This window comes from Larimichthys crocea, chromosome VIII (genome assembly GCF_000972845.2).
Source record: "Larimichthys crocea isolate SSNF chromosome VIII, L_crocea_2.0, whole genome shotgun sequence".
NCBI classification, from domain to species: Eukaryota; Metazoa; Chordata; class Actinopteri; family Sciaenidae; genus Larimichthys; species Larimichthys crocea.
Window position 1 is genome coordinate 16,192,720 of NC_040018.1, and position 18,094 is coordinate 16,210,813.

An 18,094-nucleotide genomic window follows, 5' to 3' on the forward strand; every position below is an offset into this window, starting at 1 on the left:
CTCTGTTCATGCCACTGACCCTTATAGTGAAGATTTCCTCTTTGCTTTCCACTGTCTATAATAGGAGCCTAAAAGGATCCCTATATCCACTGCCCAGTTCCTTTGCTGAACCTATATTCTGAATTTACTGTCAACAAGGTCAAACAAAACAGTAAATCTCTCCTTCAGGGATCAATAAAGACCCATAAAAATTGATGTCTCATTATATCTCTTCTGCATCTGCCATATCTCCCTCTACTGAGCAGTTAACATATTATTCCCCTGTTACACATGCGGATGGAAAAAAGCTGCATACTGGGATTCCACTAAGATTGCTGTTTAGGCTCCCGCTGATTCCCTGTCACTCTTCATTTGTTTTTCTCTGAGTAGAACTCTAACACAGATGGAGCGCTAGGCTGAGTATGTCCTCAAAGTAGGCTAAGATGAAAGGCATGGGCTTAGTTGTGTCTTTGGATCAACTATCTTTAAGTGACTCAGTCATTAAAACACAATTGTCATCGTAGCAGAAGCAGAATAGTTAGGAGCTATGATGTCCAATTGATGAGAAACAGGACGTCAGTCAGATGTAGCAATTGTATATATGTAGAATGAATTCTTCTAGCATAGTCAAACAATATATCAGTTCCTAAGGATTGCAACTGATGATGAGAGACTGGTATGGTTTGAAAAACAAGGAAATTGTTGAATCTAATTTGTATTTGGAGAACAAATCATTCCCAAGAGAACACAAGAACTAGTTCTGATGCCTCCTCTTGTAACTTCACACAACACTTCAAACAACACACTATTGTTTCTGAACGCAAATTGTAACTTACGCTCAGCAATGATAAGTGGTGGATAGAAGAGGAAGTAGCCCACCAGCTCAGCTGACAGCTGACCAAGGAGATTTGAGGCAGTGGTGCCATTAAGGAAGACAGTCCCATTCTTCACAGTGTAGACCAATGACACAGCAGGAGAGGATGCTGCCTGGGAGACACTCAGCATCTGGGGAGGGGGGGGGGCAGTAAGAGTTCAGGGTAACAAAAGGGCACAGAAAACATTTATACATGTATAACTACGCAAAATGCTTGGGATTACATTACTGTCATGTGCAGATATAAAAAATTGGAACAAATCTTGTAGGAAAAAATGACATAGTTGAGATGACAAACATCAAAGAATTAATTATTGTCTTAGATTATCCAGAAGCACGGCTGGGAAATTGGCAAAGCATGAAAGAGCGCAAAAATATTGTAGTATTTCATCCATGCATAACCATCAAATTAGCTTTAATATAGAGTGCACTTAATGTGGAAGCTCATGAAAATTAATACAAACATAGCCTCCCTAAACATAATTAATTTGCATCTCAGAAGCTGTTCTTGTTTAAAGGCAATGCCTGATCCACTAAGGGCCAATTTTGCACAAATTGTACTCAGTTTGCATCTGTTTGTAGCCACCAAAGTACTTGAACCACATGGTAATATTGATGTGTAACAGGGGACAAAACTATTGAAGTGACATCTATTCTAATAGGCTGCAAACAATATTTTGTAAAGTCTAATATAGAACATCTATCTTGACTTCTGTTTAGCTGGGGGGGATGACATCAGGATTATTTTGATCTATTTAACTACAATGACATGAGAACACTACAGTGCACAAGTTTCAGCACTGGAATTATGTGACAAATTAACATTAACACTGCAACAGTGCGGGAGACACCCACATAGTGCTATGTGGTACCTGAACAGAGAGTCTGCTGTTGGTGTTGAGCACTTTGGCCTGAGCTTCAGAAAACACCTTCTCAAGCCTCTGCTCCATCATTTGAGAGAACCGACAGGACCGAGGATCATCACCTTCTCCCACAAACTGCAGCACTGGAACATTAAAACAAAATGAACTCACAAAACAGTTTTCAGTATCTTTGGCAGTGTATATTAGGTACTCTAAGAACATAATATTATTTTAGCTCTTATGTACTTAATTTTTGACCAGACATGCAGTATTGTTATTTCCTCCTCTGCTGTTGTATCACAATATTTATTTAATTTTCTTACTTCTCAAACCTAGTTTTATACGGAAATTGCTCCAGCGCGCAGTCACAGCAGGAACAAATAAGCTGATCTCTGACTTTTTTTTTTTTTTTTGCTTTCATCCTGGCTGACCTGTTTTCAGCTGGTAGCCAGTGGCTGGGATGGGTCTCCATGACGTAACTGGGAGGGGTAGAGCCGTTACCATGGGGAGGTACTGTCGCAGGTCTGCAATCAGCTTATCACGACCATAGGAGTCCAAGCCTTCCAGCACTACAGAGGGAGGGTAAACAATGTCCCCTCCAGTCACATGATAAGCCACTGTCATGTTGGGAGAACCAAATACTGTCTCCACCTAAGAGGCGAAAGTAGAGAAGAGAATTAGATGTCTTTGAAGAACCATATAGGTAGTTTTTACCATGTTTTAGCCCATGATTGGACACTATTGATATATTGATATTAAAGAGTAAGCTAACAATGATGTCACAGGGTCTTGGAGTACACTTCTACATCACTACAGCAAAGTGAGAAATTCAACTGCTACAGTAGAGGTCATTGAAAAGTACACATTTTCAATCCCTTTCTACAGTTTTATATCATATATTATATATATCGAGATAATGTAAACTTCTTGAAAATTAATTGTTCTGGCTAACAGCAGTATACAGCATACTTGAAAATCCAGGTAGGTTTAAAATCTCAATTTATTCATCCAACAAACTCCCATTCTAACCAGCTACGCTAGTTTCCAAAACACAAGAATTAAATGCTCACAGAATAAAACCATGGATAAAAACAACATGAGACTACAACACATACCATAATGAAATTGTTGAAAACATCCAAAGAATATAAACACAGACAAAGATTGAAATAAATGAAAGTTTATGTCCTCCTTAGACAGTTCTGGCACTACTGTGGTATACCCGGTGATATAAAGAGGTAGTCCATCACACTGATTCAAAAACTGCAGCTTGATTTGCATCATTACCCATAACACAACCACAAGTATTGAAGTGATAGGTGCTTCCATATAATCGGCATGATAAAGTCTCAGACAGTTGTCAGATTTCATCTCTATCGCTCTGTCGGCCATTTTCCAAATACCACCACAAGGTTTGAGAGTGATTTTCTACCTTTCAGATAGCCACTGTTTTTTATCCATTGTAGCCGAGTATGAAAGTTGCTTCTCTGCTGTGTAAAGGGCCTATCTAAAACAAGTTTATAATTAATCTTGATACCATACTGAAATGAAAAGAAGCCATCCACAGCTTGGACGCTATAGTAGTAAATCAATTGACAATTGTACGCATGTTTTAATAAATTGTCGCCGTTATGTAAAATATTCATAGTTAAATCAGCAAAAACATATTCAGTATGTAGTCCTTACAGGCAGGATCAAGAGATAGTGTCAATCAGTCATATTAGTAAGTGAGCTGAATGACAAGATATTGAACTGTACTGGATTGATGGGGCACTTAAGAGTGTATTCCAACCACTCGCTAATGAAAGCATGAGCAACAGGAGAGAGAGTGATTATGGAGTACAAACATGTGGAGAGAACCCGGAGGGCATGAAGGGCTGCTGGGAAGAGAGTAAAGATGAGCATGGGACATGGGAGAGACTGTTAAATAGGGAGTTTGGGACAAAGAGGCTTATGTTCCTTTACTTCGAACCCAAGAGACCAGGTATCGCTGTGTTCTAATTCTCACAGAAGCACAGGTGAAATCTGTGTGTTGCATAACTGTGTGTCATGACCCGTACAAATATATGTTTGTCAGCAGGAGTTTGACTTTTTGGTGAACTGTACATACGTGGAAACTGCAAAAGGAATGACGACGGATGTGGCGAAACCAGGTGCGTGTGCGTAGGAGAGGTGAAACCATTCAGGTCCGTTATCTCAACCCATCTGAAAGCCTGTGCTGACAAGATCCGCTGGCCGAAACACTGAGAGCCTAGAGTTTCTGTAGCTGAGAGTCACCACTCTGCCTCCTCACAATTCAGCCTTGTTACAAGATCTATGAAAAGAGCCCTTTATTATCACTTCACCCTTTCAGGCTTCACCCATGTGAAGGTGTTATTAAGAGATTGCATTTCCAGCTAGCCCGAGATTGGTAACACATCCACTAACTTTATCTCAAAGAGTGTGAAAGACTGCCAACAGATTAAACCAGACAGATCTTGTTTTTCTAAAAGTTTTGACTCCCTGGAGAGTCCTAGCGACTAGACACAAAAACAGTTTACTTTTTATCTTTGGTTCCAAATGGTTTTAGTCGTGTGGTTCAATTCATTTAATCTATTTCTCGTCATCTTCTTAGCATCAGAATGGCACATCGCTCTCCTCCCCACCATTTATAACCTATAATTAAACACAGAAGCAATTTCCCTTGCCAACAGCTTGCTTCCCATTGGATGAGAGAGCAGTGTTGCTAAAAGGAACCCAAGCAATGTTAAAATGGGTGACAGGAGTGCACTGAAGCAAGACACCTCCAGAGACTACAGAGAGAGAGAGAGAGTGAACATGTGAGAGCGTTGACCTTCACATGGGCAGGACAAATACACAGGTCTCACTCTCAACTATCTGATACTTTCACATTGAGAAATACAACACAGCGAGACACTTTACAGGACTGTGGACATACAAGTAAACACGTGCACACACACAAACACAATTGCAAAAAATTGCAAAACTCTAAAGGCACTCCAACCCACTGGAGACAATGAGGAATGTTTTGTTTTTGTTTTTTTATCTAGAGAAGGATTCCCAATGCTTCTTCCAAAGCTCCACAAACTGCTTTTTTACAACCTAATTTAGTCCTAGCCATTACATTTTTTTTTCACATGTTCAGTGTACGCACAGAAAGCAGTCAGCACTTTACCAACTACCTACCATTGTTCCCAGAGGAAGTCTTTAGCTCTTCATTTTAAACACTAGCACTTACATACTGACTCAAACACACATTTATCCATCTCACTGACTGCGTTTCAGCATAGCTTTCCGAAGCCAAGAGGTGCTTCTGATATAAGGTCCTACTGTGCGGAGGTATTAGAGGCTCATTGGAGAGAGAGAATGCTTTTGGCAGAGTCTGAACCATGACAGAGTCCACAAATGGCTAAGCCACAGACATAAAGATCATTGCACTGGATCTGTTTTTGTCATTATTGAAGAGGAGATGTTGGGATTTGTTTCCTCCTGAGTTTTTGTTGATTTGTAAATAAAATCCTGTCTCTTGTAAATATGAGTGAGCAGCAACAGTTCTCATCCACAACACTGCAACAGTCCTAATCTACATCTTGTTTTAGTGTTGGTACAGTTACTCAAACATGTGACATCACCCACTGCCTTCTGGGACACATTCAGTCAACCTAATTTCTATATTAGTCCTCATCTCTTCTCACATAGCCTACATGAGGGTCCTTGGTATAAGTGTCTAATTCACTTTTTCTTTTTTTTTTCAATTAGGAGACATTCACTGTTGACCAGTGTGAGAACATTGATTGATTAAGTCCAGGACTGAGCAATAGTTTGGGTCTATAAAATAGCTGTCAATCAACATGTCATATTTACAAACTGCATCAAAGAAATGGAATTTATGATACACTTCACTTTGTATATGATATACTGTATGAGCTTTAAATAAACATGCTTATTAAATTCAGAAAGGCTTCAGTAGCAGTGCATTTGAATGTTTTTGTTTTTTTTCACAGTAAACCAAATTCTCAGGAATAGAGCCCTGGGAAAACGTTTAACACTTCTTTCTGAATGAATTTAAAATGTATTGTTGTTTTCATTTGGATTCTAACTCACAGGCTTAGGCATTTTTAGATAGGCAACTGGTCAGTCTGTATCTGTGTATTGATGCTGGTTCAATCTGTCAAGATAAAAACATCAGTGTGGATTTGACTTACTGACTAATTGAAAAAAGATCTACCGTATCTACTGTCAGGTTAAGAAAACTCCAGCTTAAAGTTGCCTTTGTGACATCAGTATCAAAAACTGGGCACTTTTCACATGAATCACTACCTTTTCACAGCTATATTAAAAGAACCTTGAAGAGTCTGTGGCCAATAGCACTGTTACAGTGTTGTAAGTGTAAATCCACCATGATGTCACCCATTGGTTTCTGGACTATCATTTTGAAGCCTGGAGATTTGCACTGTAATCCAAGATGCTGATCTTGTTTTTTTTTAGCAAGTAGTGACCATATTTGGATTAGAGTTGCACGATATCCACGGTATACCCGGTACCCCGCGGTGCCAAATCATAACCGTCGCTACTATACTACAAATTTTACACGACGGTACTACCGTGGATTACTATACTACCGGTGCCAGTCTCCGCTACATAGCGGCCGGCTCTACTCTCCTCCCGGCTTCTCACTGCATGCTACTCCTTTGTAAACAAACCAACATGGAACCGCAACCGAACTACACAGCTGCTGAATGATTGGCTGTTTGCCTGTTACTGGTGACGTCCAGGGATATGATAGGCTGTTTCCACACGCTGGGTCCGCCCGTCTGTTGGCTGTTCGTGTGTTTCTGCCGGCAAGAACAAACTCCGCGAAGACAGCTCCGCTCCGATAGAAACTCGCTTCAAAACAAACAACAAGCTAAAGTTCTGTCTCGCCCAGACACGAGACAACACACTCACCATGGCAGAAGCACCGGGCCCGAGCAGCGAGTCTGCCGTGGCGTCTTCGTCAGTGGCAACACTAATTTTGCTTAAAAAACAAACGTCGTTGTTTCAAACTAACTTGTACAAATACATTGCAGTTTATAAAAATAATAATAATAAAAAAAGGCCGCAGTATCGCGATAATACCCGGAACCGCGATACTTTGTCTGGTATAGTATCGTGGTTACTCATTTTGGTATCGTGACAACTCTAATTTGGATGACAGGGTGGAGCTGTGGAGGATATGTAGTGCTATGCCTCGGACCTGATTGGATCTGACTAAGAATCCAAGGACAAAGTGTAGGAACAATTTGTCAACCACAAGGAAACCACACCCTACAACTTACCCTGCTTTATTGTCTATTTTTTCTATAAATAGGACCAAATGCCCATGGGTTCGCCCCCTGCTGCAACAAAGTCAGGAAAGAAGAAGATTCCAAGCAAGCAAACATGAATGTTATGGATGTTTTAAAATCTTACCACAGGATATACTTAACTCTATATGGATAAATGAATGTTAAATATATAAACAACTGTATTTGTTTATTACAGCAACAGCAACTCATAATAGTCTGACCTGAGCCTGGGCTGAACTATCATTCAGAGCCTTTCGGAGGCCCTGACTTAGTCCCCTTCGAAGGTTCTGCCTTTGAATGCTGTCCAGCCTGTTTCTTCTTACATAGATGGAAACAACTAAGAGAAATGTGGAGACAGAGAAACAGACAGACAAAAAAGAGGAAGAAACCAAGACAGACACCAGACAAAACATGTTAGAGGAATAAAAACATTTTACTTTTTTAAGACTGTGGCGAAAGCATTGCTTACCTGTTTTCACCCATAATCGCTCTGTGATGTTGCACTGCTGTGGTGGAGCCTCTGTGGTGGTAGTAAAAGGAGAAATAAAGATTGTGGTGGTCCCTCTGGAAGGGCTTGTTCTGGGAACAGGTGGTGTGAACGTTCTTCTACTGGTTTGAGACCTGATGGCTGTAGTTGTCGTTGTTCTCCTGGTCACAGGTGTGGACTGTGGTGTGGTAGTGGTGGTCGACTGTGTGGTTCCTGTGGTGACTCTTGGGGAAGGCGTGGTGGTTGAAGCTACAGTTGTGGTGGTAAGCCTGACAGAGGCTGTTGTGGTGTCCTGTTGAGGGGGCAGAGGTGATACCTGAGATGTCCTCTCGGTGGGCCCAGCAGAAAGGGTAATTCTGACTGACTGAGAGGGGGCTAGACTGGCCGCTTTTTCTTTGGGGAAAGTGAGCTCAACTGCTCTGGATGTTCCAGCAATTAACTCATCCGTCCCCACCTCTGTAAGGACAACAAATGTCTTAGTCACTTCATCTGAATCTATTGATAAGGTCAGACTCGGTGATGATGATGGGGAAGTGGCTGGTACAACGTTTACAGACGCAGATGATGAGGCAGTGCCTGGATACACTGTCGGTTTTATTGACAATGTCATACCAGCTGAATGTGATGTTGACAGGGACAATGACGATGATGAAGCTTTAGAAGACATTGGAGTAGGGGGATTCATATGTAAGTAGGACAATTGAGAAGCTTTAATATGACTGTATGATACTGATGATGTCTCTGAGGATAATGGTGATGAAGGAAATGAAGAAGATGATGGCATCAGCTCTGCTGGTAGGCCTAACCCCTTCAGTTTCGAATCACCTGTGTTATTGATAGTTTCAGAGGAACTGAGCGCAGGGTCGTTTGAAAGTGTGACAACAGTACGAAATGCAGCTTCAAGAGAGCCAACATCTGCCAGAAGGGGGGTCTGCTTGCTCTTGTACACCAATGCAATAGAAGAGGCTTGTGAAGATGTTACAGTGTCAGTAGTTACATGAGAGTGGAACAGAAAACCATCTGAGCCCTGGGATGATGGAGCAGCAGGAGTGTTTACAGTGGCTCCTGGCTGTATATTGTCAGCCACAGTAGATCCGTGGTACACTGGGGACAAATTCAGACTCTCTTCTATACTTCCTGATGTGCTTGTAAAAGACGGATGCTCTCTAACAGTTGGATAAAGTGAAGATGGATCACTGGCGACTACAGTTGAATCAGTTGAATTCAATATATGCATGACACGCTCTTGTTCATCTTCCAGCTTTGGATGCTCATATGATGGTCCATCTGCTTGTAAATCAGAATTTGTCCTATCAAAGCCAAGAGATGTATATTCTAATTTAGAGGCAGTGCTTTGAAAAGACACAGGCTTGGTGGTTTTCCACTTTGTATACGGTGCCATTATTTTTGAGCCAAAGCTGAAAATAGAACTAAATGTTTCACTGCTGTTTTGTCCATCACCAGAGGAAGTAGCTGCATCAGAGGAAGGGATGGAGGGTATGGTTGTTTGTGTGTCTAAATAAAAATTTGATTTATTGCTACTCACACCGGTGATTGATCCCTGAGAGTGAGAAGTAGACGTTTTCCTCTGTGCTAGGATGATTTCTGACCAGGTGGAAGAAGAAGCCTGCTCATAGTGGCCCATGAGTGTCACATCATCTTTACGAGAAAGACTTTTAAGACTTCCTAATGCTGCATCAAAAGGTACTTGAGAAAAAGGCATTTCAGTGGGTAATCCTTTCCCAGAAGTTTCAGAGCCTTTACTCAACACATAGAAGTCTTTTGTGGTCATGAAAAATGGAAACTGTGTTGATAGAACACCCTTCTTGTTAAATGTTGTGTGTCTGATTGAAGACGACTCTCCATTTCCATCAAATAAAGGAGAAACTGAAGTCTTTTCAGTATTTCTGTGGGCACTCTCAGGAGGCCACTTTCCATGGGTGGTGAGAACATTTGAGGGTGGTGATGGTTTACCATTTCCTGCTCTCGATTTCACCTCAAAAGTTGAAGGTATACTGTGAACAGATTTGGATTTTGTGATATGTGCAGAGATTTCAGCCACTGTCTGGTGAGATTTATTGTGAGGTGGAGATAGATCAGATATATAAAACTTGTGAGGAAATGTGAGTAAGGATCTTGTTTGAAAAGGTCTTTGTGATGGGGTAATTTGGAATGATAATGAGGCTTTGGCATGGTCTGCAAAATTAACCTCACTATTGGTAGACAAGGCAGTTTTATGGTCAGTGTTGTTGTGGTTTGGGCTGTGGCTGAGTAACAAGGGCAACAAGTACGTAGGCTGAGTGGGGTGTGAAATACTTTCAAACATTTTATTGGTTATATCTTTTGCTAACTTAACTGGTATCACTGAACCAGAGAGCGACATTGTCTTTATGCTGAAGGGAGATGTCATATTTTGCATCGACCATCCTATAGACTTCTGAGTTATGACCTTGGGAGACTCCGTTTGTGTGACAAACTCGTGAATGTTTAGGGCTCTATTACTTGACATGGAGGAGGTTGTGCCTGTTGAATGTATTGATGTTTTAACATTTCCTGCACTTGTTTTAACCTCGATGGTTGAGCTGTGGACAGCTTTGGATTTTGTGATATGTGCAGGGATTTTAGCCACTGTCTGCTGAGATTTTTGGGGAGGTGGTGTATAGAACTTGTTGGGAAACGTGAGTATGGATCTTGTTTGAAAAGTTGTTGGTGAGGGGGTAATTTGGGATGAGGCTTTAGCTTGGTCTGCAAAATTAATCTCACTTTTAGCAGACAAGGCAGTGTTGTGGTCATTGGTATTGTCGTTTGGGCTGTGGCTGAGCAAGGGCAATATGTATGTGGGCCAAGCGGGGTGTGAAACACTTTCGTTCATGTTTTCATAGGGAAATATCATATTTTGTGTCAACAATCCTAGAGATTGAGTTATGCTCTTGGGAGAGTCTGTTTGTGTGATAAACTCTTGAATGTTTAGGACTCTATTACTTGACAAATGAAGTGAACCTGACTCTGACCTGGAGGAGGTTGTGCCTGTTGTGGTGATCAAACTGAGAATGGAACCAGTGGTGGACTCCGGCCTTGGCTGTGAGGATAAAAGTGAGTTATTCAGGTGAGCTTGAGGGGAAATAGATCTGAGCTGTGCTTCTGCTATCTCTCCCTGGTTGTAATTTATATTGATGGCAGGAACTCTGGTGCTGTCGTGACCCTCTGCCATCAGTAAATCACCAGGATTAGGTGCATACTCTGAGGACACTATGCCAGAGTGGATAGGTGTTAGCTCAGTGATTGCAGTTACAGAGAGAGATGTTTTACCTGGTGGAGTCTGGGAGGAAGCTGTAAAGAATGATCCAGCCGGTGTGAATGTTATTGCTGGTGATACAGTTGGATTTACAACATGTGAACTGAGAAGTGACAGGACTGCATCTCCAACACTTTTGTGAACAAATGTCTTGTTTTCCTTTTCTGCATATGCTGTATGATTTAACATCTGCTGTATGACACGACTAGAAACTGAGTAGCCTTTAGGATGGGCAGACAGCAGGGCTGATGTGGGATTTTCTAAACCTCTCTGCTGCCTTTCAACAGCTTGGCTCTCTTGATTGCTGGGAAATGAGGTGCTAATTTCAAGATTACTGGCTGATACAGAGGTCATACCTAGGTTTTGGGTTTGAGTGGGGGTGTATAACATCTTTAAAACATTTTGTTCATGATTTGGACTAGAATATGATGTATATGTGCTAGTTTCTGTGCTTGCACTCCTATATGTTCCACTCACACCATGGATTTTATCTGCTGGTGATTGTTTTGTCACTTTATTGTTCTTCTCAATGCTGGTTTTACTTAATAAATTTGATGCTTTGGTTGTTGTGCTTTGCAGTCCCCATGTAACAGCTGTTAAGTCAACATCTGAACGACTGATGGACTTTGTGGTTGTTACATTTTCCGTCCAACCCAAAGACCCTGCTGGTAATGAGGTTGCTGTTTTTGTTGAAGAGGCAGGGCTGGATATAATCCTTTGATTTTGAGATAAAGAAGCAGCTTTGTTTATCCAACCAGCAGGAGATGGTAGAGAAAATAGAGACAATACGGAGGATAACACAGAGGAGGTGGATGGTGCTGATGGGGACGTTGATGATGACAGTGAAGAAATCGATACTGTCGATGATGAAAACAATGAGGTATCCTTATTTCCATTCATAAAAGACATGTGTGATGGCCTGGAGACGGTTGATGCCATGGTTACAGCCTGAGATTTTGTGTTGTACTGATGAGACATGTTAGAAGTAACACCTGAGCTGGCGAGGAGGATCCTATCTCCTGCAGACAACGATGAGGAGGACATCTCTGAGCCCTGGCTGGAACTATGTGAAGGCCATTGAGTGGTGTCGGTCTCGTCCCTGGTGATGGTCGGCGAGGTTCTAATTTGATCAAGGCTCACCGGATGTTTCACAGTTCCTGCCATGACAGTTAAGACAGAAGAAAAGGCAGGCTGCCCTAATAAACCTTCCCCCTCAGGCTCACCATCTGAATGGACAACTGAGAAAGGCACCGCCTCCGCCACTGACAGGTCAGGCAATGGATGTACAGGAGCAGCTGTGGGTGCAGGGTCGCTTTGTAAAGACGAGGAGCCAGAGGCATCATAGTTGGGTTTTTCTGTTAACAGAAAAGAAAATGAAAAGACAGATTAATATTGGTAACAATACCAACACAGGCCTATGTTGTAACTAATTACTTTGTTAATGGTGTAAACCATTTACTAATCTTTTATAGACATCTTCTTAGATATTATACAAAAAAAAACTTTTGGGTTACCAGCTTGTGATTATAGCCAGACCAGTAGTGAATTTTTAGAGGCTAATGCCAATATTGATATGGACCCTAAATGCACATGACAAGTGCTGTGTGGACAAGCTATGTAATGGAAAAGTAAAACTTAGTTACTTGTTAGTTTTCAGCCGACATATACACCAATATCTAGAATGAATGAATATTGGCCAATATATTGGACTAGAACTAGTTGCGATAAACTGCCTTTGCATGGTGTTTATGCCTTTTATTTGGTAATAATGCTGTTATAAATGTAGGGAATCTATTAATCCATTGTTATGATTAACAATCCATCAAGTCTGCTGCTGTGGATGTTAAACTCTAGATTTTGGTTCAGATTTTCACAACCTGGCAACCCAAAAGTTCATTAATGACTGAACTGATCTATAAAGCATTAGTAAATGATTTATTAAATCCATTATAAAGCATGTTTTATTAGAAAGTGGTACGAAATGCCTGCTATCTATAAGCCAAAAAAACTGACATGTTGATAGGCTGTCCTATTAACTGGCAGTGTTAAAAATCAGATTCCCTAAGCAGTGTGCATGTTCATTCAGCCTGCGCGTCAGCACAGAATTACCTTTTCCAAATATGCCAGATGAGCCACGTATGTCAAACCACCATGTAGGAGACCTGATTCAAACTGTAAATATTTGCAGATTCTGATGGTGTTAGATAAGCTGTCAATGTGTTAATAAATGATAAACTGACATATTTTGGATGACTGTTGAGCGCTACTCATTTTAACCTAAGCGCCAAGGTGGAAACAAATCACAAATACGTGATAAAATAATAAATAAATATAAGTTTGGAGGTGTAAACACATCCTTCTAATAGTCACAAACATACACCAAGGGCAGACATTTATGTATTTCCAAAGGAGAAAAAAAAGACAATCTTCAAAGTGGAACAAATAGAATTATTCAGAAGATGGCAGCTGTGTGCACAAGCATAGCTAAGATAACGATACTTCTAAAAACACACAATGGACTCATGTTACAGTGTTGTGTGCCTTTGCAGAAATTATGCCTCAGTAAAAGGCAGAAATGGAGAGAGAGAGAGAGAGAGAGAGAGAGAGAGAGAGAGAGAGAGATATGGGGGTCTACATTGCAGTAACTACCATGAAGATGCTTGAGGGGATTAATTCACCAAGACGGCCAGCATGGAGTTGTCTCTGTCTCATCCAGTCCTGTCCAGTCCTCTCCTTTTATTCTTCGCACATCCTCGACACATCCATATAGGGGTTCTTTTATCCATTTATAAATCTTTGCAGTCCTGTCACTCCTCACACCCCCTCAGCATGTTTCCTCTGCTAAAGTGTAGCCAGCTAACACTCACATACAACTCCTTCAGTGTTGGAGGGACATGAGCAGGAGCGAAATTGAGTGTAACTGCAACATGTACCTGGATTGTAAAAGAATGCTAGTCATTTCTCCTCATGCTCTTGTCCAGTTTTGCTTAAATGCATACATATTTATGAACATGAACTTTAAAATTCAGGGAATTATCCAGAGCATACTGCGGAAATTACTGAGACCCTTGAGTCCATGTTTTTGAAATTACACACATGCTGATTAGCCTAAGGCAATGTGTACTCACACAGCTGGCACTGTAAAGCTATCTAAAAGCATATTTTCTCTTTAGATATTTTCCAACCCTTAAATGAAAACCATAATAACATCTAACACCTACAAATTCAGTTAAAGTTCCAGGTCACTAACTCTGCAAAATGCATTTTAAATGTCACCAATATCCCAGAGAATTGGTATAATGCTTTTTATAATTTGTTTTTAGCGGAATAAATCTCTAAATTTCATTAACTACCGCCATTAAATTCTTAAATACAGTTCCTTTATGCTATATAAATGATTCAACTTAATTCCTCTTCTTCAATAAATCACTAATGTGCTCAAATGTGATTAGTGAAATTGCTACACTGCAATTCTTAATCCTTCCTTAAAAGACGGTGATATAAAACAAGGAATGGGGAATGTATTTCAGTATTCACAAAGGAGCACTAAGATAACAAAGGATATGTGTTCTGCTTCAAGGCCACTAAAAGGTCAGTCAGTCAACCGACCCCGGTCGTCAAAATGAAAGAGAACTTCCTGACCTCCCCCCCTCCGTTCCCTGCTTAGTGTGCCCAGTGGCAATATGAATTTGGGTGCGCTGGATGGAGGCCAGTCCTAGCAGAGGTGTGGGGTCCACCTGTGGTTTGCCACCTGCTCTAAAAGAGTTGAGCATATGGGATGATTTTAACAATGGAAGAGAGCGGAAGAGGAAGTAAGAGATCTGATAGAGGGAGTGATGGGAAGGTGTGGGGACAAGGAAATTGCGTATAAAATTCACGAAAACTTGTAGTAGTAAAAGAATCAGCGAATCTGCAGTCTACAAGTAAAGTAATTTATCATGATTCTTTACATCACATTACTACAAGTAATAATAGATTACATAATACTTTATGCTATTAAATCAACTTCATCATAGTAGAAGCAAATATGTCAAACATATACTGATTCTGATTTAATTTAAAAGCTTGGCCTCTTGGTTGGACAAAAGAAGGTATTCTAAGCTGTCACAATGAGTTATGAGTTGTTGTAATGGTAATTTTTTTACTATTTCTGAAATTTAAAAGGCTATTAGATGAACCGACTATGAAAATAATTATTGGTTACTAGTGTGCAAGCAAATAAAATCTTAACCTGTCTTTAGCCTCTTAAACCCTCCACTGATTTGCTCATCAGTTGGTCTTACAATCGTGTGTCAGGCTGATTTTTGGGAAGTGTGCATAAAATTATGCACAAGGCATCCTCAGCACAGAATATGCTGACAGCAGAATTCTGTTTGAATTGTTAATGGGGTTAAAAAAAACAATGAGGTGATAAGCTCCAATAGTAAATTGATACGCCAAGCATGTATGATCAATAAAATGTTTGATGTACTTCTTTAGTCAAGAGCCTGACTTGTCTCTAAAACCTTCTTGCAACCAGCACACACAAACCACAGACATCATTTTCACGCTCATTTCCCCCGCTCTGCAGCCAGCACTATCTTTGAGCTACCAGGACGCAGACATGACACTGCAGAGGCTCTCGCTGCTCCACTCATATTACACACTGCTTCTTCTTTCGCTTTGAGCTGTTTGTGTTCTCTTACTGTATGTTCAGAAAATGGTAAATAAGAGAGGTTAATTCAGTAGTGAGTGGATAGAACCTGGGGAGCAGAGATATAAATTTAAAGACGCTTGTATAGAGTTTTGATTGAAAAACTGAATTTTAATGTATGTACTGCACAGACCCTCTGTGTTTCTGTCTGTGTATGGAGGAGTCATGTCTATGCAGGGCTGGAGGAGGGTGTCAGTGATGCCAAGCATTGCTGAGGTGACTGTATAGATGAGAGGAAGGATGTCACACACAGCAGTTGGATTTTTTATTATTTTTTTTCCAGGGGTGCAAACAGCACAGCAGGCTGAGACACGCATCAGCTGTTTGGACCGCAGCCCAGTGGACACTTAACCCTGCAACCACACAGAGATAAGTACATGGTATTAAAAGAGATGTTCATTCAGTCATTCACTCATTTATTACTCCTGACAAGGATGTTACAGTATGTTTGTCTGTGGCCAAGACACATATCATTAGTTTGTGGTGTGATTCCAGGAATTGTTTAAAGCCAGACAAGGAAAGCAACAAACTCTCTTTCTTACAAATGAGAAGAAATTTATTAGAAAAGAATCTTATAATTGTCCCTTGTTGCCACTCTTCAGCAAATGTTACATGAGCCCTTTTAACACAGCATTTTTAGGTGAGATTGTTTGACTTGTGTATAAAAATGAACACATTTTGCAGATTGTGTAGTTTTGGGGGATGAATACACACTGAGGGCTTTCTAGTTAATACATCGTTTTGTTTTGTAACTATGAGCCAAAGTGCACTTCTCACAATTACCACATCAAAGCTTGTCCATGTTTTGAACATTTCTATCAATCGTGTCAAGAATGCAGCAACCGCCTGACACCAATCTTTCCCTTTTCATTGATAAAATGATAGAAAATAAATTCTTGAAGGAAAAAAACAGCTCTGGGCAATAGACTGAGTGCTCTCTTGACACTTATATTTCTCTGTCCTCCTTCTCTCTGTCTCTCTCAGCCTAGCTACTGATGCCAAGGCTCGTCTTTTTCAGCCTGACATGTTGACACACTGACTTTTGTCCTGATGCAGCTCAGGACGCTGTAGTCATGGCTTATGTTGTTGCACTCTGTCCACTCCTATTACTGCTCACCAGTGCTATTCTCCACTGTCCTTGTCCCTGGGCTTGAGCTAGCCTCATTTAGTATTGAGGATTCTGATTATATATGAAACAGAGATTTGTCAGCAGGTAGTTTTGATTACGTTAGTAGACCTACAGTATTGCATGTCAATAAAAATAGCCCAATGCTGCATTAAGTTCTACCTGTATCTATATCTCCCTATAGATGGGGATATGTTAAGATAATGTTCCTATCAAGTGTCTCTATCTTTTCCACTGCAGGCTCAGTTAAACACACCAGAGAGCCATTATTCAGGGCTTTTAGCAAGCTTTTTTTGGAAGGTGACAGGGGACACATTCCCTCTACACTCATATGAAGGATCATATATCTGCTGCCTCAAACCCTTTTGGTGAAAATGTACAAACAGCAGCCAAACTTAATTGATTTTTGGGTCTCATTATGTAAATTCAGAAATTAAAGTGCTGAAACATTGCAGTGAATAAATTATATGGATACATTTCTGCTGAATGAAACAAACTATTCTATCCTTTGGATTTGATATGAACATATTTAACATACATGTTAATGATCTATAACAGCATTAAAGGGTTTTAATATGGTATCTGTGCCTGATAAGCACAGAGATAATCAAGTGATTAAGTTCCTAGATGTGGAACCAAATGTGCTGACCACCGACTGAATAAAGCTGTGTCTCTCTTACTATGCAATGGCTATTGGCATTTTCTGTCTACATAAGAATAACAATTAAGCTACTAAATAAATGACCATGTACGTCAAATGTCACTTAAAAATATGCTTATCATTAAGCTACATGTTGTTAAATGCTGTCCTCCCGACTGACTCTCCTCCCCAAGTACTCACTTTTAAAGTGCTCCCTATAGTACAAGTTGTATTGTATCCCATGCTCCACTTGTAAGTACACTCAGAAACTTAATGAACTATTATCTACTTTCACAATGAGACTAATACTGAGCCGGGGAATAAGAACTTATACATGAGTGTTGTATTTTTTAAGGATAACATAAACACTAAGAGGATTCAGAAGCTTTTCGGTCTGCATCTCATGTGTGACGAAGATGTCACTATAATAAACCATCACATTAACAACCATTATAACAGGAGTAAGGAGTTAGAATAGAATAAATGAATATAGATTATGTAAAAGCATGAATGACCTTTGGAGTAAATCGAATACTTATATTTCCATTCTTTAACTGATAGAAAGAAGTGTGCACTAATCTTTGATACTAAAAAGTCAGAACAGAGAAAAAAATGGGCTAAAATAAAACTCTTTAGGCTGCTTCAAGCACTTTATAGCACTGAAGAGAAGTCCAGTATGTATTTTTTAGCTTTGATGAAAGATCTTCTGAAGAAGCTGAGACTTTTTTGGGAGTGTAATGGCTGAGTGGCCTATTCAATATTAATATGAGATAGACAGCACGTTAGCATCATCAGCAGAGCAGTGAAATA

At 40.3% G+C, this 18,094-nt stretch overlaps 1 protein-coding gene across 1 annotated transcript in view; it reads right to left on the reverse strand.

Moving 5' to 3' along the window:
• Positions 1–18,094, reverse strand: part of kiaa1549lb (KIAA1549-like b) — a 59,787-nt gene that overhangs the window by 21,908 nt on the left and 19,785 nt on the right. Inside the window, exons 2-7 of the mRNA XM_019254334.2 lie at positions 11,818–12,180; positions 7,513–7,986; positions 7,265–7,380; positions 2,148–2,367; positions 1,726–1,859; positions 816–984 (exon numbers count right to left, since the gene is read on the reverse strand). Coding sequence (XP_019109879.1) covers positions 816–984; positions 1,726–1,859; positions 2,148–2,367; positions 7,265–7,380; positions 7,513–7,986; positions 11,818–12,180 — 1,476 coding nt within the window. The remainder of the gene's footprint in view (positions 1–815; positions 985–1,725; positions 1,860–2,147; positions 2,368–7,264; positions 7,381–7,512; positions 7,987–11,817; positions 12,181–18,094) is intronic.